The sequence below is a fragment of the Crassostrea angulata genome, chromosome 6 (genome assembly GCF_025612915.1).
Source record: "Crassostrea angulata isolate pt1a10 chromosome 6, ASM2561291v2, whole genome shotgun sequence".
In the NCBI taxonomy this organism is placed as follows: Eukaryota; Metazoa; Mollusca; class Bivalvia; order Ostreida; family Ostreidae; genus Magallana; species Magallana angulata.
Genome location: NC_069116.1, coordinates 53,842,352 through 53,867,677, shown reverse-complemented (window position 1 = coordinate 53,867,677; position 25,326 = coordinate 53,842,352). Strand labels below are relative to the sequence as shown.

Here is a 25,326-nt window from a genome sequence, read left to right as displayed (position 1 = left end):
TTCGATTTCATAAAAGTGATACACAACTTTATCTTTAAAAATAAAATCCTATATCTTCGATCCTCTATCATAACAAACTGTCATTTGTTTATGTTTATGTTATTCTATTATTCAAGAAATGCTATTGTGATACATGTGCATACAATGAACCTATATTGATTCCTGTACTAAATACCAAAATGTATATATTTCATGTAAATAATGCGTCATTCATACTGATACAATCCTGATATACTTGTAGCTATAAAATACATAAATACAATCATAATGGATAAATGCATACAACGTTTGTATTGTACTGTTACATTTATACGACGTGTAATCTTTTTTAATACACAAATATGTATTTTGTCGACTATATGATATTACATGTCTACACAGTAAAATCTATACATACTCACCCATATTTGTAAAGTTTTCGGTATTTAATTCTGCGTATCAAAACCGTCAGATATATACAGTGTCAAATCTATATATATTGATACATGTAATCATAAGCAATACCCAATATGATATTGTATTTATACAGACATTCAATGTCCAATACGTATTGATACACGCATACAATATCCATGTCTAACATACATTTATACTTGCATGCAGTGTCCAATATTTGTTCAATCATGGATAAAGTGTCTAAAATTGTATTTATACCTGTATACAGTGTCCAGTTCTATTGATTGATAAATGCAAACAGTGTCCAAATTGTATTGATACAGGCATACCATTGTTATGTCTAACATGCATTTAACATGCATACTGTGTCCAATATTTATTTAATTATGCATAGTCTCCAATATTTATTGATACATGCATATAATGTCCAATATTGATCGATACATGCACAAAGTGTCCAATGTGTATTAACACATGCATACTGTGTCCAATATTCATTGATATGTTCAAACAATCCACTATTTGTTCATTTATGCATAGTGTCCAATACACGCACACAGTGTCCAATATGTATAAATAATTGATACATGCACACAGTGTCCAATATGTATTGATACATGCATACAGTGTCCATTATTTATTGATACATACATATAGTGTCGAATTTGTATTGATACACGCATACAATGTCCAATATTTATTGATACATGAATACAGTGTCCAATATGTATCGATACATGCATACAATTATTATTACGTCTAACATGCATGTCATACCATGTCCAATATTGATTGATACATGCACACAGTGTCCAATATGTATTGATACATGCATGCAGTGTCCAATATTCTTTCATTTATGCATAGTGTCCAATATTTATTGATACACACATACAGTGTCCAATATTAGTTGATACATGCATACAGAGTAAATATTTATTGATACATGCATACAGTGTCCAATATTAATTTATTTATGCGTAGTGTCCAATATTTATTGATACACGCATACAATGTCTAATATTGATTGATACATTATTACAGTGTCCAATATTGATTGATACATTATTACAGAGTCCAATATGCATTTATTTATGCATAGTGTCCAATATTGATTGATACATTATTACAGTGTCCAATATTGATTTATACATTGTCCAATATGTATTAAAACATGCATACAGTGTCCAATATGTATTGATACACGCATACAGTGTCCAATATGTATTGATACATGCATACAGTGTCCAATATGTATTGATACATGCATACAGTGTCCAATATATATTGATACATGCATACAGTGTCCAATATGTATTGATACATGCATACATTGTCCAATATGGATTGATACATAATTACAGGGTCCAATATTGATTGATACATGCATACAGTGTCCAATATGTATTGATACATGCATACAGTGTCCAATATGTATTGATACATGCATAAAGTGTCCAATATGTCATGCATATAGTATCACTGATACATGTCTAAATTATCCATTTCCAATATGTCGCATGCAATGTCCAAAATTGATTGATACATAACCACAATGTCTAATATATATTGATGTATTGATAAGTATAAGCAATGTCCGATTGTACATGATAGGTTGCAAATTGTATTCTTTATCTTGTACAGACAGTCAGTCAGTTAGTAAGAAGGAAATAAAATTAATGTCATGTAATATATTTATTGAAACAATTTGTCAGTACATTACGTTAATTGTTTTAAAACTTAAAAATGCATTGAAATGTTTATTACTTGCACATTTATTTCTTTTTTTCACGTTAACACATTTAGTGGGTTTGTTTGTTTGTTTGTTTGTTTGATTTTTGGTTTGTTTATTTGTTTGGGTTTTTTTTTTGGGGGGGGGGGGGGGTATATAGATCCGACCGACCGGGTATGAAATCTATTCATTTATGATTTAATGTATGAGAATGCATATACACTTGTCACAATCACAATAGATAAATTACCAATTATTTGAGCATATGTACGATATAAAATATAATCATCATTTATATGTAGTAGGAAAAGCCAAACGGACAATATACGATAGACGTCACACTGTGTACCAGTAATACTAAGCATCAAAAACTTAAAACCCATTTGAAGCCATGCATTTTAGCTCTATGTATTTTATGCTATCAATTACAAAGCATGACTTGATAGTTTATATAATTTCAATAACACTGATTTTGTTTGTGAATTAAACAGTGATGTTTTAACCTAACTCAATGATAATTGACACACTAATTTTTCTAATAAGAAGGGAAATAAGTATTTTTTAAGAAAAAAGAGATCGAGCAAATCATCAAATACATGTCCCTAATTAAATTTTATGATTTTTAAACTTATGATTAAATATTGAATCACTGAAAAAAATTCATTCTGAAAAATATTTCATATGATATAACTACTCTTTCTAACTTGATCTTGTACCATTGATAGTGTGGGGAACAATGGGTAGTGGACAGCTTCATATTTATATTGTACATCAGTGTGTAATTGAAAGTAATTGAAAAGTAATTGGAATTACATGCGTTTTTTGAAAGTAATTAATTAAATTACCATTACATGTAATTGAAAATTTGGCCAATTACACATTACTTTCAATTACATCAAAATTTGTAATTAATTACACTCAATTACCATTATAAATTACCATTACACCATCCCTGACCAGTATGGTGCCTGCTAACTAACTGGTGAAATATCTGTACAAAATTACTGATACAATTTCAACTCAACATCTGTATATAGGTACTCTAATATTCTAAAATTTAATGCAAAATTGCCCCGTGCAGCAACAATTAATCCGGTCAGTGCATACAATCTGGTTTAAAGACCATATATACTATAATAATAAAAGTATTATACGACTGTCCATTAAATGCACCAAATCTGGTTTCGCGGCCCAATACTGTAGTCTGTATACTAATATTATATAAGTTCAGTATTTGATTGTTACTTTCATTTGTTTATATTTACACCTGATAAAAGTCAGCCAATTGAATTAAGCGTAGTTTAATTTCGTCAAATGTTTTACTGCATCAGTTTTCAACTTTAAAATCATCCTCGTTTAATTGATTGTTGATTCATATTCAAATTATTAACCATTTAAATTAATGAATCTATAATTTGCTCGAGCCCACAATACAAAGACTTGTAATGTGATACTGTACCGATTTTCAGAATGTATCGGTACAGGTATCCAATTTTGTTTTCGATAAATACTTGGCATTTATTTTGTATGATGTGTATCATCGTGGAAAAAAATATTTACAAATTCTTTAATTTTAACGCATATTTGATCTGTCATAAAATTAAGTAAAATAATCCCTTCATTAATATCAAGTCTGTTACAATGTCGTTTAATTTCTTTGTTTATCATCATCCTGCAATGATGCCACCAAAATGCAATTATAATGCCCTTTTTTATTACCTTGTACAAATTTCCATTTGTAGTTGATATATAATACTATTATAAAATGCGCCAATAATGTTACACATGTACTTGATCTCAAAGTTGAATAGCAAGAACATCGGCAAATATTGAAAATTTCCCAAACATGAATGACAAAAATCAAAAACTTGATGATTTGTATTTGTTTATTCTTGTGAAATAATGGATAAATGAAAAATAAATAAAAAATAAATTAATATGGCTACAATGTAAAGCACACAAACACACTTGTCACACTAATATATTCTGCATATAAAAGCGGCAGTTCTGACAAAGATTGTATTCATATAATATCTCAGGAAAAGTCCTGAAGGAGACAGGTCAAAGTTCACACACAAACACTCGCGATGTGATTGGTCCTCGGTAACCTTTGGTTCCACACGTGACAGTTTCAATAAGTTAATATAAATGGCAAAATATTCAGATGAAGGCAAAAAACGCCGTAGTCAATTGGTCCCTTTGACAAACGAATGTATTCTGAAAAATAAAGAAGAAAATATTGAAGAAACCATTTAACAAAACATTATGAGATAATACACAGTATCATATTTAAAAGTTTACATGAACAGATGTAATTCACTTACATTTACAGTGAAATGAGTGGGTAGCACTATGGTTTATTTGATGGGAGAGCTGCCGCGGGAACTTCCGTCCATTCTGTCGCTTTCTACTTCCTCTTCCTCCATAACGTCATCTTCCTCCTCCTCTTCAACGTCATCATCAACATCCTCCATTTTACTTTCTAAAGGAAGACGGTCCACGATTTGATGATTGTCGGTTTCAACTACAGGCATGCTCAGTTCACGATCTGTTGCTTTTCCGATGAAATTTCTGATTTCAGCAAAGTAAGATTCATCCTTGGATTCTAGATCGGGTTCGGCAATCGGTGAATCCCGAACATTTGGTCCCTCAGTTTCATGCTTCTTCAAGTGTCGGTCCAGATTTGTTTGCTGGCCAAAGCATCGATCACAGAGAGTACAACGGAATGGTTTCTCTTTGTTGTGAATGTTTCTCACGTGTCTCTGGAGATTAGAAGAAATGCTAAAAGATCTCTCGCAGTATTTGCATTTATAAGGCTGTTCCCCTGTATGAGTTCTAAGATGACGTGTCAAATTAGCAGAGCGGGGAAAAACTTTCCCACAAAATTTACATCCATATCTTTCCTTTATTTTGTTCCCAGAAGAAGTATACGGGAAAGAGTCTGGTAGTTTATCCATCATGGCGCTTATCCCCTTCTCTTCGCTTTCGTGTTTGATGGCCCCGAATTGTCCCATGGCGGCAGCAACATATGAAGAACTGCTCATTGGAAATCGTGAAAATGGCATGAATTTGGAGACTTCGTGAAGAGATTGTTGGAATTTTTCTTTCCCTAAACGCAGATGATCCATAATAAGGCTTGGGGTTCCAAACTGGGGATAGGCATAATGAAGTTTGGCATCGGGGCCAGAGCAGGGCAAACCAAATATGTGAGTTTTCCTCGTATTTTCAGGGGGCGTGATTTCTTTCGGGGCCTTACGAGTAAGGTCAAGCGGCTGTTCCCCAGATGACGGTTTGGGTGAGGCAGTGGTCCTTGAATGTGCAGGAGATGGAGATCGTGATTTTGTTGCTTTGGAAAGATCGAATGGAATATCTTGGTTTTTCTCTTCTTTCTCGTGACTCGGTGAAGGTAGGTCTTTGGGCTTTGGTGAGATTCGCTCGGTTTTTACGGACTGACTAAAGGGTAACCAAGGTTGATGTGGTGATCCCCGGGAAGGAGACTTGGTCCTTGGACGTTTTGAAGAGCTGCTTTCACTTTCTGCATCGGAAGCAGAACTGTGGTCCGAATCACTTCCGGAACTCAGTGGTGAGTCGTTAGAATTTGAGTTGACGGAATTACGTCCGGATTCCTCGGCGTGTCGCTCAAATAGTCGGTCACGTGGTGACAAGTGAGAGGGAATGGAAGCTTTCCCCAAAGGTGAGGTCGGTTGTAGAGACATTTTTCCGGGATTTGATGGTGAAATCGGGGATGTCAAACCAGGAAATGGGTGACCACCAGGGAAAACTGGAAACGAAGCTCCAAGTGGAGGATAGAATGGATAGGGAGGCCGATACATCCCCATGTACAGGGCTGGATTCAAGTGGGAGGGGGTGACGGCGCTTGGCAAGCTTAACTGGCTGATTTTGTCAGATGGAAATCCTAGATGAATTCCATTTCGAAGAGCGCCTTCACAGAAGCGTTTGTGTTTGCTCAGAGAGGTAACTGTAGAAAAGGCCTGGCCGCAGTCCTTACATTTAATCTGTTGACGACAGTCGGCGTGCATTCTCTTGTGGCGACAGAGATTGGAGAACTGGGTGTAGGCTTTGAGACAGACTTCACATTGGAATGGTTTGACACTGCTGTGGATGTGCTGATGCTGCTTCAGGCCGCTAGATGTCGCAAAGGTCTTTCCGCATTCTCCACAGGCGTGGCTCCTGGCTCCTACGTGTTGGGATCTTATATGGCGCTGAAGGTTGCTTGGATCGGTGAAGATCTTGTCGCAATTCTCACAGCTGAATTTTTTGAGTGAGTCGTGAGTGATCTGCAAGTATTCAAAACAGAAAAATTAGGACATCACAAAAATTTTAACATCTTATTCATTTTTATATACTACTATATACTGGTAATCGAAACTGTCACTTTGATTTGTATAGGTGCCTACCTGATGACGAATTAAGTTGGATTTCCATTGGAACGACCTTGGACATTTGTCACATTTGAACTCTCCGTGGTCTCCGAGCTCAGGGACCTCCGAGGACAGGTCAGTGTCACCATTACCAACGCTGCAATAAAACATAGCAACATTTAGTGGAGGGACCGGGAAAAACAATCACCGCATGTACTGGATAATGATGTTCAAGATATTATTAAGATAAGAAGAATGTACTTTTCTTTGACTAAAATGGTTAACCACGTCAATATTTAAGTCAGGACACTGGTTCAAGAAGTGCAGAAGATACTTTGCGGGGGATGTGTCTGATTGTATGTTTGAAGATCAGAAATGTGTATAGGAAACACTTCTCCCGCATCGAACAGACCCTTTTAATTCTGACACAAGTAATTGGAAGGCAAAAAGGCTTGCTTAACTCCCATTAGAATGGACACAGTTGACTGGCCGTTATTATGTTGCATCTTTCCATGCGAGGTGTTGACAGGTGGCTAAATGAGACTAAATCATGCAATGTTCCTAACTGATCTACAGGTATGAGAGAGAGAGAGGGGCGGTGGTAACGTGATCCTCGCCCCCGTGTTTGTGTTTCTGTTTATTTTACTGTCTCTCTGGAATCTATGTCTTAACAATGGACCTATTCACGACTTCGATGTATTACATGTATACATGAGGCGCATCGTAAGGAATTCCGGGGTTAACACTTGAAGGGTGATTATCGACAGCTCAGAAGTGAGAGAAGGGGTGTAACTGAATACGTGGAGGAACCACCTCATGCATTCCTGGGGCTCACCCTAGAGAGGTCAACAGGGACGATGTTTACAGACCTACTCTGGTGTGAGCACCCCTCGGCCACGGCGGTGAGTACTTTTACCAAGATGGGACAAGTTTCGCACTAATCACAAACCGACTCACTGGTGTAATACAATGGGAAAATTATGCCGGGTGCTTAATTTCTAATTTAATCCGCTATTACGATGACCGTGTTCAGGTTTTATCGTGGTGATGCTTAACTTTTAAATTCGGGACGTGTGATTAATGGTTAACCTTTTTTGTGTCACGTGACTTTAATGATGCACAAGGCACTTTGTAACCTGAAGATTTCGGATATGATTTTTTTTCTTTCTGGAACAAAGTGCTTGATTTTAATTACAGATGCTGTCATGTTGAACGACTCTATTTGCAAACAGTTGCTCTCACTTCTTGTCTAATTTGATAATTTCATTGCAAGAGCACAATCACCACGCGTATCCCGTCTACAATTTCTGTCCAATAAACTAACCTTTTTCTTTGTCAACATATTTTTATCAAATCCATCTTGATTTTTCTTCAATTCACATTATAAATTGACACTAGAAATCATGTCAAACATATAGCTATCGCCTCATAACTCTGATAATGAGATAAGATACCTCATATTTGATGTCAAACATTTAGAAAGCAAAAATCAACATGCAATTCAAATCAATCATTTATGTTTAAAAAGAGTTACAGCCTTTTTACTTCAATTTGTTTGCCGGTGTAATAGAAAAGTTATCTCTTAGGATCGTCAAAAAGTGGCCCAATGTAATACGAAGCGTGTGTTTATCCGGGGCAAACAAGACTTATGCTACTGCATGACAATTTCACTTTCTTATAAATTTCAAATTTTCGAACACCCAATTTCCTTCTTTTTTTTAACTTTTAAGATCGTACAAAACTGTCACATGGCATTATCAAGAAACTGTTTTGTCTTTCAAGTTGCTTTAATTGAGCCTTAAGTCGTGAAACTGTTCGTGAGAATATTCACGAATTGATATCTCGTGTTTAACGGCGTATTTGAGGACACTTCAATTTGTGTTTTAGCAGACAAAGAGTGCAATCTTCAAACACTTCCTCCATGTGATTTATATGTGCAGGGGGACTCAAATCGCACACACTCGCAAAACTCCTCACCCCGCCTTGTTAAAACCAAAAAGGACAGTAGATAGTTTTTTTTACAATCTGGTTTTTTATCGTTTGAATTAATACTCGATAGAGTAAGCACGTGAACTGACTGATCAATTAATTAATACGAACCTCTTATAGTCCAAGCTCTCATCCTCGGAGTTCCTGTCCATGGACATTTTCTGTGGAGTATTCTGGACGTTGTTGCTATGGGTACAAGCGTACGTCTGATGGCGTGCTAGCGCAATTTTAGACCGAAACACCTCTCCGCAATCACAAGGGTAATTTGTCTCACCTAAAACATTCAAAAATCACAGAAACATTAATTTCACCTGTGTACATATTGTGGGTTGATAAAGACCAAACATGGTCTTAGTACTGCTTGCCTACACGGAAAAATTTTGAGTAACAATCTGTGGTGGGAAATTATCTTTTCGGGGTCTAAGATTTCTGAATTAATTTCTTCTTTCTCATTTGCAAATTATAATCAAGAAGGGTTTCGCGTTGTCCAGTGGTCAAACGTCAATCGGAGCCTCTCGGAAGTCGACCCTTCTCATGACCTCAGACTGGCGCTTCAGCCGGGTCATCGCAATATCTTTTTGTGAGTCCTCTTGAAAAGATCTCCATTTTCTATTTTAGGCCCAAAACGCATTAGAATGACCAGATCGGCCAATGCTTGGAAGCGGTGTTTTGAAGAATTCTTTTGTATTGGACTGTAAATGATATTTGGCCGAAATGGGTGACCACAGCTGACCCCGATCCTGCATGTCCAGTTTTCTTTTTGTCCAGGGGTAAACAATATTTCGATGAATTCAAGCTACCGTTTTCGTATTACCATAATTCATAAATCAAGGAGCCCCGTCCTTTGTGATCGTGACAGCTGATCTTGTCTTTGAGTTGTAAAAAGTCAACTTGACCGAAAAGAAACACTGAGATAGTAATTACCCTTAACAAATACCCGCATTGTTCACTCTGCAAAAAATCGTGTTGTCACCAAAAAAATACTACACTACAGCTTCGGCTCGTCAGTCACAACAAGGAGAGAGAAGTAATGCAAGACAAAAAAGTAATTGTTGAATAAGAATTAAAGAATTTGAAATTGATATTAAAATTTTATCTTTTGTTCGTGTCTCTGTCTTATGTCACACACGAGATAGGACATAAGCACGGTGGTTTTCTTCATCCGCATTCACCTTAATTACATGTTTTTGGCTTTTTTCTTAATCCTCAAATTTGTCAGCTGAAATATGGCAACTTTTTATCTCTACTCTCCTCTTAAATCCCAATTAGATACACTCATTTCGGTGAGATGAGAACACCACCGAAATTAAATTTTCTTTATGCTTTGACCTTCATTTCGTTTTCTGGTGAACCGCAAAGCTGATTCTGTCACAATTTCATGGGAAATTGAAAGTAAGTGAAAATCAATTAGACTTTCTAAGCCTGCATAATGGAACACAAGTAATTTGCATACATCTATTATAGCGTTACCCCATAAGATATTGAGGTGTGCGCACAAAGGGGGCTTGCTGAAAAATGTGCAACTTGCTATCTTTTTATAATATTTCACTCAAGTTGTTTTAAAAATAAAAAGCGCATTAGAAAATTTTAAAGAAATAGACATAAAAATAAAATGCCATTAGAAGATTCACCATAAAATGCTAAAATTAAAAGATTTCTTCTGCAATGGTATTTTCGGTGTCAGGCAATATCTAATAACAAAATAACTTGCTAAAAGCTTTAGCAAAAGATCGATTTTTCATTTAATTGACGACAAGATTAAGTAAATCACTCAATTTAAAAAAAAATTATATCTATTGTAATACAGGAAGTGCTGGGATATTTTATAGATACAGCAGTTTAAGTACAAATCGGTATAATATGGCTAAATTTGATGACGAAAATTGTCTTAAAAGAAATGTACCCCCCAAAAAATTCTTACAAAATATTATCAAAAGATTAAAATGATATATATGTGCATGTCAAGAAAAGTCTTTTCTTCTCAACGAGTGCCACACAAATTGATAATGGCGAAGCGACTGAGAGGGAGAATAGATAGCCCCAGTAATCGGTTTAGTGAAAGTGTAAGCCAGTTGTATAGAAGTATTCAGCTAGCCTTGAGAATCCGGCCTGCTCCTCAATACAACACCCTACAACTACACAGCTCCGACTAAATAAAAAAAGCATTCAACTTTTAATTGTTGGTCGAGAATCAACTCGCCTTTTTATCATTTAGTAATCGGTTTTTGAATAATGTGGGAATATGAATTTTTTATCGAGGAGACAAGATCATTAAGATTCTTTCAAAGGTGGGAACTATAAAGAAAAATCAAAGAATGGCTTCATTGGAAATTTAATTAAAGACAATTTTTTGAATGATATTTCATGCGTACGGTAAGTAAAAGTTTAAATTGTTTATTTTGGTCCTAGTGGGTGAATCTTCAAAGAAGCGAAATCGACACGAGGCGCTAGTCTCAGCTGCGATTACACATCAAAAGACGACAGATTCAACACACGGATATACCAATATTTGTTTAAAGAATGTTCACAATTAAAAAATTCAAAGTATTCATCTCACAATACAAAAAACTTTTATTCATCTATTAAGTAAATATTTCAAATAAAAAATGTCCATGTTCGTTGATGAAAAAATAAATAATTTTTTAAGAAAACATAATAAGTAATTTATCACGAATTAACAGAAAAAAGTAAATAATTATTGTTTGACATTAAATCAAATTAAAAAAAAATAAAATGTAGACATTTAAACTGACCTTGGTCATCTAGTTTGGAGAAGTCCGGGGCGTCCATTCGACAGACCGGATCGGCGGGGTAGATGAGCATTTCGTCGCCTGGTAGTATATCTCTCATTGATTTGTAGTAAATCTGAAATAAGGAAAGGGGTGTAAGTCACCGGAGGCAGACTGGGGGGAAAGTGCTCGTATTTTTGTTTGTTTGGATTTTTACATGACTTGGACGGTGATCTCTGATTCACCTGTCATTTTACACAATACTTAGGTTGTGCGTGCCCATCTCAGGTGCCGTAATTGACAGGCGGCGTTAGCCAATCAGAGAGCCCCGTTTTCGTGATCGATGGACTTTTCTTTTCAAGAGATTATAGCGCCTACAAACAAGCTTCTGCGGCTAGTTGATTTGTTATAGAGAACGGTTCTATACAAATAGTCTTTATCTTTATATTTAAACACAAGTTTCTTTTCACTCTTTCGAGTTTCAATTTTATAAAATAAATAAGCCCAAAGTCGCGGTAGGGCTAAAGTAACTTAGCAAGCGAGACAGATACTGAGTGGAATGGAGCAGTAGTTTCATAGCTCGGCGGTAATTACGACACTCAAACAAAACACTTATTTCAAAGATTTAAGTTGCAGCGATACAAGTGGTACCACCAATTATGACAAAAGCGCTAGGTTTCTGTGTGTGTGAGATAGTGACAGAAATTGGACACAGAAATACAACAAAGACACACTTTCCTTCAGATAAAAAAAATGACAATTTTATTTATCGCACTTATGTTTTCCATTTATTTTGATAACTTGGTGATGATAATGATAATGTTTAACCAATTTAATTTTATGGGATAATATAAATCAAAACCTTATACGGGTGGCTGATTTTTAATGAATATTAATACTACAATACCATTTAATTAGATGCGTATTTTTGTTTATATCTAAAAACATAGCTAAAAACTAATTCTTAATTTCACTGAATTATTTTATATACAAATTAATTTTTAAAAGAAAATCTTACCTTCAATTTTAACAACAGCAGCGATGTGTAAGAATATTAAAACAGTTTTAAATTTTCTACAGTGTCCGTTTTACTTTTATACTAAGGACAGTTGAACATCTCAATGCCAATAGGAGAATGACAGAACATCCAAATATCATCACCTCTAACACATAAGGTGTAAAAATGACACGCCTTAAAGTGATTACTGTACCGTGCCTCCCAAGCCAATAAAACAAAAATTGACCTGACAAACCGTTAAAAGAAGGGCTCTGCTAAACAAGAAAACCCCCTCTCCCCCACCGCGCTCCAAACACATAATTAATGCCTAATTAGTTATCAATCTTGAAGCTTAAATTGGAAAAACGATTTTAATCGCGGATTATGGATCAAATCCCCCTGCATTAACTGATGAGCGTGTATGACATGCCGTTGTGATGTTTTTTCATGGGATGTCAAATATGATTAAATGAATAGAAAGGATTTGTTATTAAAGAGGGACACTTGCTTTTCACAACAGTCTTAGCCGTTTTATTGTGAGACAGTGTGTAGATAAAATGAATTTGAATTAATATATCTAAATGAAAAGAATATTACCGTAAGTAATATATAGATGAAATAATTATAAAATAATGTTTAGATGAAATGAATATTAAATATAATCTAGATGAAATGAATACTGAATAAATGTAACATTTGATTTCAAATAATATACATGAAACAAGAAATACTGTGTAATTAATATTATTCGTACCTATGACCATATCATCAAAATGGACAAAGCACGACATTTGATTTGATAAATTTGTTTGGAGTTATATTATCTCATGATTAACAAATTAGCAAAAATAAATTTTCCTCATTATCATTTTTTTGGCCAGTAATATAAGTGACAGTCACCCATATAATTAGGAGATAAATATTACAAGAGATGATATTAAATCCCTCGTGACTAAGATGAGACTGAATCTATTCCGAGCTTTATCTATTCGCCCGAGTAAAAATTGGTGATAATCAATTATTTTATAGATAAAAACTTCATCTATTGTAAATTACTTATGCATACTCAATAGACTTTAAAGAAAGATAGGGGATGGCTGTGAGCCTTAGTAAACCTAAAAAGAAAGGATTGAACGGCTGGCAAAAGATAAAGCATACAAAAATACACAAGGAAAAATAAAAGAATTAAACTATAATTGTCTGTCTCCATCTTTGTCATTTGAAGCAAATTAAAGTCAATCTTCGGTAGAAGATATGAATATGTCATAATCAAAGGAATCAGAAAATAACAGAAAACAAAGGGAGAAAGAATTTCTTCTTCTTGGGTCCTTCAAGAATTCACATTAAGCACCACTCGAAGCATGAAAAACATAAAAAAGAAACCAAAGACGGATGTAATAAATCCGCCTTATCTTTTGGTGCCATCTTCGCAGCTCCGCGGGATGTTGTTTAATTTCAAGAAAAAGACACAGACCGTCTAGGAAGCCCCCTCTCACTAATTTACTGTGTTGTTAATATTCTCAACATTGCTTCTTTTTTTCTTAATGTTTGTTAAATTATGTGAAACACATGGTGTGGAGTGTTATCCCAAGAGGAGCGAGGAACCGCGGGAAATTTAAGAATAACTGAAGTTGTCTTTAATTATTCAATTTACAGATGTTTTAGCGAGACATCAAAATGTCGTGAATTTCAAAAAGGTATGCAGAGAACGCGGTGAATATTACTTTTCTTTTATGATAATGCTGAATACGTTTTTAAAACTCTTTCAAAATATTTTCTAAAGCTATCTTTGACACATTTTCACAATGTCTGTGATTTTGAATACATGGTAAAACATGTGTTATGAATAAACATAATTATAGTCATTTATGAAGTTTGAACTTACTTCTTCTTCAATTTGTATGGCCATCAGATTTTGGTTTTCCGAGCGTGAACAGTTTCGTATATATTTCATCCAATTTCCGCTTCCTGTTTCACTAGCATCAATCCACCCTTTTATTTCTCCGTTTTCATTCAAAATCTGAAATGAAAAAAATAAAACGAACAGTCATGAGTGAAATTTTAAAAAAAATGTAACACTATATCATGCATGAAAATCGAAACTGCACCATGAATATATGAGAATGAATTAAAAGATTATTCTCGATACATAACTTAAAATAAATATTAAAACAATGAGAGAATTAAAAAAAAAAAATAAAGTTATTCACAATTGTCTTAGTGAGGCCTTTGACAACGCCGGCCACCTGAAGTCAAGATGAATTAGTTGATACTATAGGACACCAGCCATTTGCTATGTGTATGAGTAGTAACCCCTCCTATCGAGATCTAATGTGTGCGCTGGCTTGCACTGCTATCTACACGCCGTGCAGCCAATGGGACGCGCTCAACATGATCAAATTATTGCATTGCATGAAAGACAACAAGTAGGGAAACTTTCTCTCTGCCAATAACGCCTCAGGAGGAAATTCGACATATTTATGTGAAAACAATTCTCAGCGATGAACATATTTTGTGTCAATGATTTTTTGAAAAGTAAAAAGAGAATTTCGCAATTATTTTTCTTTAAATATTTTTTTTATGATTTGATGAAACAAAGTAAATTATGAATAATTTGTCACAAATCTGCGGCCTATTCTTAATGAATTTTTTCATTATGAAAATTCGCCTGGAGTTGTTTCGACAATTCTAGAGCAAGTGAATCCCTTATTATGTTCTATGGACAATACTGCGCAGCTGTCTCCAACCGCGGGAGTTAGGGGAGGTTATCAATCCCTCGTTATCATTTCTTACACCCGGGCCACGACTTCTTCAGAGCAATTCAGGCTTGAACCGTCAACAATTTGCTACAGTTTCAAAGACCACTATGCTACAGATTAAGTCAAGTCGTTTCTCTGTGTTGCACCCGTTTTTGCAGACCAATGTATTTGTTAAAAAGCAACATAAAATTAGGAAAGATTAGGCAGCATTGACACTGCTAGAAACAGCGCACCTGTCTGCTGGTGCGTTCGATGCGATGCATACAGACGAAAGAGGGGCCTGCTCAATACATAAATAACTTTCACCTGAGTGACACCGTTCTTTGTTCGACCAGGTTTACATTTTTATTGAATTATTTCTCAGTGAAGGCATCGAATCGAAACAGATTGAACATTTATTTAATTTTCGAAACAATTTGGATCGACATGATTAACCTTAGCTGGGCAATGGTATTTTGAATGCTCCTGATGCGAAAATGTTGACGAGGAATATATGAAAAGGACTCTGCGAAATATTGTTAATTGTGCGGACCTAGTTTGTCATCATTTGCAAATTGTTAGTCATCGCTAATAATAACAAGCGTCCTTAATGCAGTCACTCCGAGTGAACATCCATCCAGTGACATTTCGGAACCAGAGAAGAAATGGTGGTTAGATCATCATGGCGAATTAAAACTAGATTTGAGAGATAATTCTAGCTACATATACTAATTAGAAAATATCATAGGCTGCTAGCGTATGATGATGCAAATATTTCCCTATTAACGAGTCATTTGCAATTTTAACATTTGGTTGTGTTCAGTCCTTGCTGAAAACATGCCTTCATGACATCTGGTCCCCGTCCTTATTAGCCAGATTCTCCAGAAAAACTTTAAATCTTTAATTTCCGCACCTCTTATATTCTTTTTTAATAAAGAAAAAATAATCGTTAAATTATATGAATTACAGATGTTTATATTAATGGCGGCGTGACCGTGTTGGTTCGACTTTTATCATCAACCATTGCTTTCCATGTTTGATGGCAGAAACCAGCGAGAAGACACGAAACCCCGCAGCGTCCCCGTACACTGTCTTTTCTCATAAAATATATGATTTCTAAACATTTACAAATGTTTCCTATTAAAATGAAATTGTCTGCATTCCGTTAGAGACAAACTCCTGGGAAACTCTTCCTCCGTTACGACACACACTGTCTTCCTCCTTATCTCTGCCATCTTGGGCTTCCCAGGCCGATCCAAGCTCCCCAAAACATAACACACTTTAAAATGATGACATAACTCACACAAGCATTGTATAAAGATGACACCGGGGCATATTTAGAATAGCAGTAGAGTGAGATGTTCCAACTTAACAAACTAAACGACAAGGCTCATTCAGAGCGCTATCATCTTATTTTGGCGCTATTGTGCAAGGGACAACTGTTTGGACAAGAGATAATCGGTTCATTGTGGTCCTCTCGGTGGGTCATAGGTGACTACATCACACACACTTTCCTTTAGCATGCCTTGTTGAGGGTTTAAATGTTGTATCATGCGGCCAGAAGCATGTAAACAAATGGCATATTTCTGAAAGTATTTCATGTCTGATTTTATCACAATATTACCATCTGTAAAGTTATTTCATATACATCCTGTTTAAATGAAACAACCCCCCGGTAAAGAGAAATACATTGTTTCATATTTATGCAATAATTTTCCTAAATATATATGTTCATTATTTTTCAGAGATCTATCTGCAATAGTCTAAAATAGTGGGGTTTTTTAAAGATTAAAATCCAAAACTTATCATAATTGCTTATACAATTTTTTGTGTACTCACACATCTAATAAATGATACGTTAAACACGTATAGTGTTTAGATGTATGGGATGTGGGCGAATTTATTGTTTATAGTTAGAGAAATCCTGCAAGCCAAAACTTAAAAAACTAGGTTAGACTAGAAGTTGTTTATTTTGATCAGACTGAGGACGATCATTTGACCTTCGATAAAGATTGTTTATTTCTCAACCTTCGAAACAAAATCTCACGACGTCGAAGCTCCACCATGTGTTCAGGGAGAAACTCTTGGAAGCCTGCGCGGGGATCCTTAATTGTAAATGAAAATATTTCACAGACGTCTCTCGATGCCCACTGAGATGGCACTAATGCAAACAATCTTGTCATTTTTTGAAATATGATTTTTAAACAGAAAAATTAATGATGCATCATCGCTTACACCTCAGAATGGAGGCAGTCGATTGCCACCGATGAAATCTCGCCGAAATCTCGCGGTGCTGCCTCTGCATATTGCGGAGGACTACCTCACACAAAAACATCGTAAACAACTTTATAATTCTTCATATTCAATGTAACATTAAATTAGTCATTTCGCAAAATTAAAAATCTATAAATTGAATCTTAATGGGGTGACATTGCACTTTGGTGAACGATTTACAAGTGGAAGATCGGGTTCAAATATCTCGGGTTATTGCATCTGTGAATCTGTTCATTTAGTTTGCCTTATTATAAATATGAAAATTTCTAATTTGAGAGCTACTTTAGCGGAGAAAATAATCATTTGTCCCCGGCCCTTAGAGATGACACGTCGAGAGATCGGAATTCCAACACTCATTGTATTATTAGATACAACATGAGAAGATTACATCCCGGCATTTTTTTCATTAATTCTAAAAACTGCTTTACCCACTATTAAAGATCAATTTGACAACAGAATTAAGTATCGACGAGGACTTGGGTCAAACGGTATATTTTTTTACGTTAGGAATTAAAAAGATTATAATTTTTCAATTAAGTTCCGAATAAATAAGATGGGACGGCGATTGACAAGAGCGATATTAACAGGGCTAGATTATACATCGTCTCTATTGTCCTCTGACAATGCCTCCAAGAAACCTATGTACCCAGTGCCTCTCGTCTGCTTATTGAACGCGCCAAATTCGCTCCTCCCCGTATCTTCGGCGAACAATATGACGTACATTCTCTCGCGGGGTCCTGAGGTTTGTTCACACATCAGCACAGAACCAAGGGAGGACGAACCCGACTTGTTCTCATTGTCACTCTCCAATCACTCTCCTCTCGCTAGCATGGGATCTCATTATTATCAGAACATGACATTTGTGTATTTAATGGTATCATTAAAGTTTTCATTTTTAAATATTTTTTTCTTTAGAAAATCAACTTTAATAAATGTTATGTTCGGCACGGTATTTTATTTTTCTCCAAATATTTCTGACACCTGGCAATCAATTCTATAAAAAGGGACTCTACAGTCACTGTACTCTACAAGAAAGCGACACGAGAAACTGTTATTGTTCCTTTTCGTTTTGTTTTGATGAATACTGCTTTTTTGTTGAGATCTCTGATAAAGCTTAGCCGAAACGAAAATCTTAAAATTAATTTTCCTTGTTAAATGATTTTATCTACAAAAAATTGAGTTGACATTTACAGTTGCACACTTTGCCTTGTGCTTTTAAAATACTCAATATAAGAACATTTAAACAAATGTTTTCAGCTTTAATGACTCCAATCTGTCACCAATTTTGTGCTTATATACAGATATCGATACAAATGTTCAACGTCGATCCGATTTGCACGTCGTGACTTCGGATTGTGATTTTAAGTTCTTTAAAAATCTCCAGAAAGCAGATTACTGGGATGAACCTTATAGAAAGCACAGATTACTGACTCATGTCCAGTAGTGGCCGTGGACTTGTTTCTTCAATGCTCAACTTTACCAGTACATGTAACGCGCGCCATATCAAACTGATATCGTTGGTATTTGCGACGCAGGACGGGGCTCACGCATTAAACTTTTTTTCCATTCTCTGATCACTGTGAGACAAATTAAAAGATAAGTATTCATTGGATTGCAACATGCATCTGTAATGAGAACTGTGATGAATACACGGTGTATCTTATAAATTGTCCTCCGTCGCGACAAAATCTAACTCGATAATGTCACGCACTACAATGAACCCTCCCCGCGCTGCTCCCTCGATAAGCAATCACCCTGGCGCAGGGTCATGAGTCGTGGGGATGCTGTAGCGCTGGGGATATGGCATGATACATCAAATTAACGTCCCCTTCTTCCCGCAGAAACGACAATTAACTTGTTGACAAACTTAAATTCCCTTGTCGTAAGCGCTCGTTTCTAGCGCCCTTTAAATGAGGATCGTAATTTTATATTAACATATTTCGTTTATTAGTCATTAAATAAGGTTTTAGTTGAAAAGGAACAAGACTTTCATTAAATATTTTTAAAAAGGATCATTTAGCAGTTTCGTTTGGTGCAGTTGAACACGCACATTTGTCAGGTTGGGGGGGGGGGGGTGTTTGTATCCCCCCCCCCCCTCCAACTGGTCATACAGTCAACCTACATGAGCACTTGACAACATGACAGCAAAGTGGGACGCAAGACGCTGCACAACACTGCATTCGTTACGTCAGTACCAATGCACAACAACAAAACATCAACAATTAAATGCATAACATTGTCCTTTAAAAACAAAGACTTAAGTTGTTTACCTATTGCGTCAAGACAATACGCACTATTTAACCCTATATCAAAATAAAGGATTAAAAGCAAATACAATCGCAGAGATTTAGCACCAAATTCTGGACCTACCTCGGAGTCTGGGTGTTGTCTATGCTATGGGTACAGTATAAAAAGTGGGGCTATATAGAGCAGCGACCAGGGGTGACAGGAGCCACATGTTTGGGGGAGCGGAAGATCTGTGGTTTGTTAGAACCAGTGTCATTTTTACTTTCCCATCATTATCACCCAGATTTCAGAGCTGAGATCTCTCAAAAAGCCTGGGAATGAAACTTCCAGACACCGCAACAGAACAAGTGTATGTAAGATACCATTGTGATGAGATCTAGTCTTACTTTTTATAGCGCTAAGGCTGTGAAATCATATTCCGTTACTGAATTATCCCAAATGGATAAAATGATATTAGCTTTTATAATAAATAGATAGGTAAACATTTAACATAATTTCTTGTTTACTTAAACGTCTTAACTGAAATAGGTAGTTTATGAAAACATGCACAATTATGCGTCTAGTATGCTTATGAAAAATAATTCAAACAATACAGCATTGGACTGTACAAGTTATTTAAGAAATGACCGAGATGATTCAGATATCCTGTGAAATTATCATGCTCCTAGATTGCATCCTGCTCTTAAGATCTCTTAAAAAGGTTAAGAAAGATTCGCTCCCATTAATGAAATCTTTGTAAGACAGAGATGCCGCACTTAGTAATCGTGCTATACTTTCTTGAGAGTTTCCGGAAGCACTACGGAATCCAAACCGGGAACCACCGTCCTAGCCGCTACTGGTTTTGTCTTCTGGAGACAGATATTTTGTCACCTTAAGAACGACGCCATCTTGAATATTATTTCACCATTTTTATTTGAAATTGCGACCTAATAATATAATAGGCCTTCATGTATACTATGAAGCTGCACCAAGCTGAGATAAGATGAAAGAGACAAACTTTGCGTTTCGCCCAGATAACTAGTGTCCCTAATATAGACAACGCCATGTTTCCAATTTGTAATTAATTTACATAATTTCATGCTTAACTCGCCCTAGATAACCACCTATGAGCGGGACATTAACTCTGCTAGCGCTTCAAGATTACCATGTCCTGAACGGGCGCATGTTGCATAATAAAACATATTGATATACAATTAGAAAGGATAAAGACAGGCTTTCTCTTTCTCTCCCTCTCTCTTTCTTTTCTTTCTCTCTCATCGCGTGGGACTCTTGAAGAGGAGAAACAACACATGACCCTACAGATACATATGTTTTTGCGAGGATGACGGTTTATCGAATGACAAACAGACAGATATCTGCATCCCTAGCTATTTTCCCACACATCTTCCCGCTAGTGTCAACACGTGACGAAGATCAGCCGACAAAAATGTGAAATTCATTTTCCATGCCTCTCTTCTTACGATGCCTGTTGATTTTTCTATTACATGCCTCGCTTTCTTATCTCCATCAAATAATGTGCGAGTTACAAAGCGGGGTAATTATGGCGCGCAGACTCGGAACTTGCGGAGGTGCCACCAATGTGTGGCACTGTCCAAACACCCCACATCGTGTGAATTTTATTCCGATGTCTGCAGACAATTGTAGATACAATATACATTGATAAAGGAAACCGGAAGAACTCAGAAATCACATTGCTGTTGTTTAAGTTAAGATAACCACAATAAGTACACAAATGAAACAGAATCAAATTTTTATTTGGGAAATAAATTTTCTGTGAGAAATTTGTTGTCTCTCAGTAAACTGTGTCAAAAAGTCCAGATATAAAAAAGCACCTGTTACTATAAAATTCTCTAATCTACTACAAGATTTATCTAATATTTTGTGCACATCTGTGACGTCATTACTTCTGCTTGAACTCATCACTGGTTGTTGCATTACCCGGATGAACAGTCATTTGACCGCTCAGGCGGTGGGATTTATCTGTCCCCGCCCCCTAACTGACCAGAGACACCCTAATCCTCCTCAGTTGTGATGTCTGACATTGTTCTATCCCAATATGAACATTCTTTGCCAATATTTCCCAGCATTTTCTGGAAACTGCAACAACCCCATTTTGTAATAAATTGATATTAAATAGAGGGTTTTTTGGGGTTAAAAATATATGCGCGTATACTGCATCGTTTATCTATTCTGGAACAAATGTAACTTTGTCAATGAAGTGTTTGACATGACTGTACCATTATTTGGATAAGCTGTTGCAAAAAAACATCTATTTGACACTTATTTTAATTTTCTTGTCAACGTGATTCCAAACAATACTAAAAAAACAGAGTTTCGAAATATGGGGGATACAGCATTTAATATTATATCTTCTAGTCATATACATGTATAAAAGAACAATTGGTCAAATCGACGTCCTGTTATGACCGCGTGCGCCCTGTGCGAGAGCTTTTATTCACTTCATTACACCTTAATTCAGAGGAAGGACAAGATAAATTGAAGGAGTCGGTAACAAGAGTATTTCTATTAATCACACGACAGTTCGGGTTTTTAGTTGTCCCCTTGCAATTCACGAAATCCCATCGTTTCCCGAGTCCAGTTAGTCCTAATGTCTCCAAGGAACCCCAAAGAACCGGACAAATCTATTTAATATCACTTAATGAAAAAGTCAAAAAGAATTTGTCTCCGATATTCGCTTCATTATGTATCTCTTCCAGCGAGATAAATTGCTCTGTTCTCAGAATGTGGGAAGAGAATGTTTCGAGACAGTTTCTTTGACCTTAAGGTTTGCAGAAAAATTCTAGGTGACATCGATTTGAAATACCGGGGATGATTCATGGAGGTGTTTGGCTGGAGAACAGACAGTCATTTACGATTGCATAAGAAGAAGCATTCATACACGAAAAAACTTTAATCGAGTTGTTTTTGCAACACAAGTCATTGGCAGTATAAAATATCAGAATATCAGGTTAGCTGTCATCTTGAAACCCATCGATATCTTTGATAAAGGGAATGATTCCAATCCATCATCTCGTGTACGTATCATATCATTGGAAAGACTGAGACTCAAACTCTCCATACACCGAGACAATAAGCAGTTGTCGCCGCGAAATCAATACTGTAATAGGTCTTAATTAAATTTGATAACAAAGCTATTTATTCAATAAAGATCGGCTAATATCCATTCCGCTTCTGTGAGAGTGAAAAAGAAGCGACCCAGGGGGCGCTGTGGTCAGATGCCATCGTGATTGCATTATCAATATCTCAGATTCATCTTTTAATGAAAAGTTCATGTCAATTTTTTTTCAAATAGAATTTTTACGAAGATCTTCAATGACAGCATAGAACTTAGCAATAATGGAGCACAAGAATCGGAGAATTGACAGGAAACAATACACATGGAATAAAGATTGATATCTTGTTTCTACGTACGCCTGGTGAGCTTAAGATGCATGGCCGCTTTAAGTACATGTCGCTAGTCCTTGGTAGATTTAGAGCTACAGAATAAGAAACTCTTTTTCTGTACAGTGCAGTGAAGTGATAGTTATAAAGTACTATATAGAGTGGTTCTATTTCTTCAAGTGGCCGACACGCTAATGAAATGGGAAAATTGAGACTAATGATTAACAGTGTGAAAAAAATAAGTCACAGAAATCCGTGTGCACCAACATGTTCAGAACTCCATTTTTAATAACCAAAGTGTGCACATCATTTCATAACTTTGACCTATATGTCATTATGTTCGTTAGACGGGGAAACAGTATTTTTGTCCTCTTGAATTACCCATAATACGGGAATTATGATACGATATATCCCCTATATTGTGGGGGATCTTTTGTTTTAAAACGCGTGTCCCGCGGCCCAACAGTACACAGTCCCGCGATGTGAGAAACTAAAACCCAAAGTGATTCCGTGATGCACAAATTTGTGACAATCCGAGATTGTTTAGATTGCCAGTGACAAACAAGATAAAAACTTCTCAAATATCTGGCCTACTCTAAAGAATCACCGAGCAAACAAAGGGAACACGCCTTATCTTAATTTGAGGGTTATCAAATCAAACAAGGCACACAAACACTGTTTAATTTGATGAAATTTATGATGCACCGCACTTTATCTACATAACCTTGATGCAATGGCTGATATAACCGCCCCTCAGATGTAGAAATGTATATACACGGTTATATAACATGCTCGTATTTGTGTCTACAGTTTGACGGCCCTTTATCTGTTAATGCATTTTGTGTTATAAATAGTCATAACTTTGTCCGTATCCATTTCAAACAATGACAATCCTGCTATCATTCTCAGCTTAAGCGATATAATTGGGTACAATTCGAAGCCATGTCTTGGAGATATAGAAAAGGATAAGAATGTATGTGTACTCATTGTCGACAGATAGGCGATTTAATCACTTTTCCATTCTTGAATTATTAAAAGCCCAGGTATTAAAACTCGTATACACTTTCATTAAAAGTCTTTAGTGAAATCATTTATCGAATCCTGAATTTATTTCTTCGTTATCTTTGATAAATGATTTATGACTGTTGTAAATGCATAGAAGATTTCCGTGTTTTTTGTAGTTTTCACACCTGTGGACAGGTATGTTGGAATTTGTAATTGTACAAGCCTACCTTCCATGAGGTTGCTGAGTTGTTGGACGTAAATGACAATACTCCTGAGAACGGTCCGAACTTTTCTCCTTTCTGTACGAGTTGCTTAGTCCAGACTCCCAGTCCTGGAAACGCACGAGACTCTCGCAACTCAAACCGGTCCGGAATTGGAATATCTTCCGGGATGTAGACCGGAGGATGTTCAGACTTTACTTCCCCGGAAGTGGATGCTGCTGGATTTATTTCATCGTGCACATCCTCAGCTGTCTCGTACTCTTCATCACTACCATCTGTTGAAAACAAAATAGTTTTTTCAAAACTTTTGAAAGTGATACTAGATGTGTATAAGCTTTTATTCATTGGAGATGTTTTTTTAATAACACGGCGCTTGGAAAGAGACGGGTTCATATTCCAGTAGCATAAATCAGCAGAATAAAACAATTTCCCACGAGATCAAAAACCTAACTTTCACAAACAGAAATAGCAATTTACTGACAGAAAAATGGGAGACGTCTTATTCAGACTAATTTGTACAGGTGTTAGAAAACACCTGTTAATTTTCCCTTTTTACAGCTCTATAATGCGTGCTTTAGTTCGAATTGAGGAATCCTACAGACATCAACCTAATTGTCTAGAGAAAGGGCCGAGTCTTGCACAACTGACTTTTCAGAATGTCATCGCTTTTATTGACAGCGCCAGTTGGGTACATACTTACAAAAAAAATAAACAAACAAACGAAGCTGTCATTTAAAACCCAACCAGCGACGGAAAGAAAATTCTTATATGAAATTGAATATTAAAAAAACCAAGAGACATTCCAATTTTAATAAGAGTACCTTTACCTCATGACACCGATATGAGTAACTCCATTAGATGAGAGAGTTTTGCAAATTTTATCTAGTATTCTAAATATCATTTAATGGCATAAATCATAAATATTACAAAAAGAGTTATTTGTTGTTTATTTTTGAGCCGTTATGCATTGCCTAATTTACTTGAATCTTAAAAGAGTTCTCTGTTGTAAATGAAAGGGTTTTTTGGTGGTATTTATGCAAAACAAAATAAAGGAAGTAGTATCGTTTTTTAAGAAGACTTCATAAAAATATATATTTTAGTTTACATGAGGTAAAAGCAAAATAAGTTTTTACAAATTCTTTCAAATATTATTTTATAAATATTCACGAAATATTTAATAACACAAGACAAAAAAACATTTATTTAAAGGATCA

General features: G+C 35.8%; 1 protein-coding gene and 1 long non-coding RNA gene across 4 annotated transcripts in view; one reads left to right on the top strand and one right to left on the bottom strand.

Moving 5' to 3' along the window:
• Positions 1 to 4,009: 4,009 nt before the first annotated feature.
• The window catches only part of LOC128189495 (histone-lysine N-methyltransferase MECOM-like), a 39,474-nt gene continuing 18,157 nt past the window's right edge, over positions 4,010 to 25,326 (bottom strand). The window contains exons 2-8 of one of the 3 annotated variants that reach the window (XM_052861128.1): positions 24,119 to 24,387; positions 14,111 to 14,245; positions 11,253 to 11,364; positions 8,611 to 8,773; positions 6,547 to 6,667; positions 4,453 to 6,426; positions 4,010 to 4,345 (exon numbers count right to left, since the gene is read on the bottom strand). In XM_052861128.1, coding sequence (XP_052717088.1) covers positions 4,486 to 6,426; positions 6,547 to 6,667; positions 8,611 to 8,773; positions 11,253 to 11,364; positions 14,111 to 14,245; positions 24,119 to 24,387 — 2,741 coding nt within the window. In that variant the 3' untranslated portion in view covers positions 4,010 to 4,345; positions 4,453 to 4,485. Of the gene's footprint in view, positions 4,346 to 4,452; positions 6,427 to 6,546; positions 6,668 to 8,610; positions 8,774 to 11,252; positions 11,365 to 14,110; positions 14,246 to 14,435; positions 14,580 to 24,118; positions 24,521 to 25,326 lie in introns of those variants that run through there. The other 2 variants (XM_052861126.1, XM_052861129.1) reach the window with 2 other exon arrangements.
• LOC128189498 (uncharacterized) lies at positions 6,674 to 10,286 on the top strand. The gene is made up of 2 exons (XR_008244242.1): positions 6,674 to 7,412; positions 9,118 to 10,286. It is a non-coding gene; the product is annotated as an uncharacterized LOC128189498 (long non-coding RNA).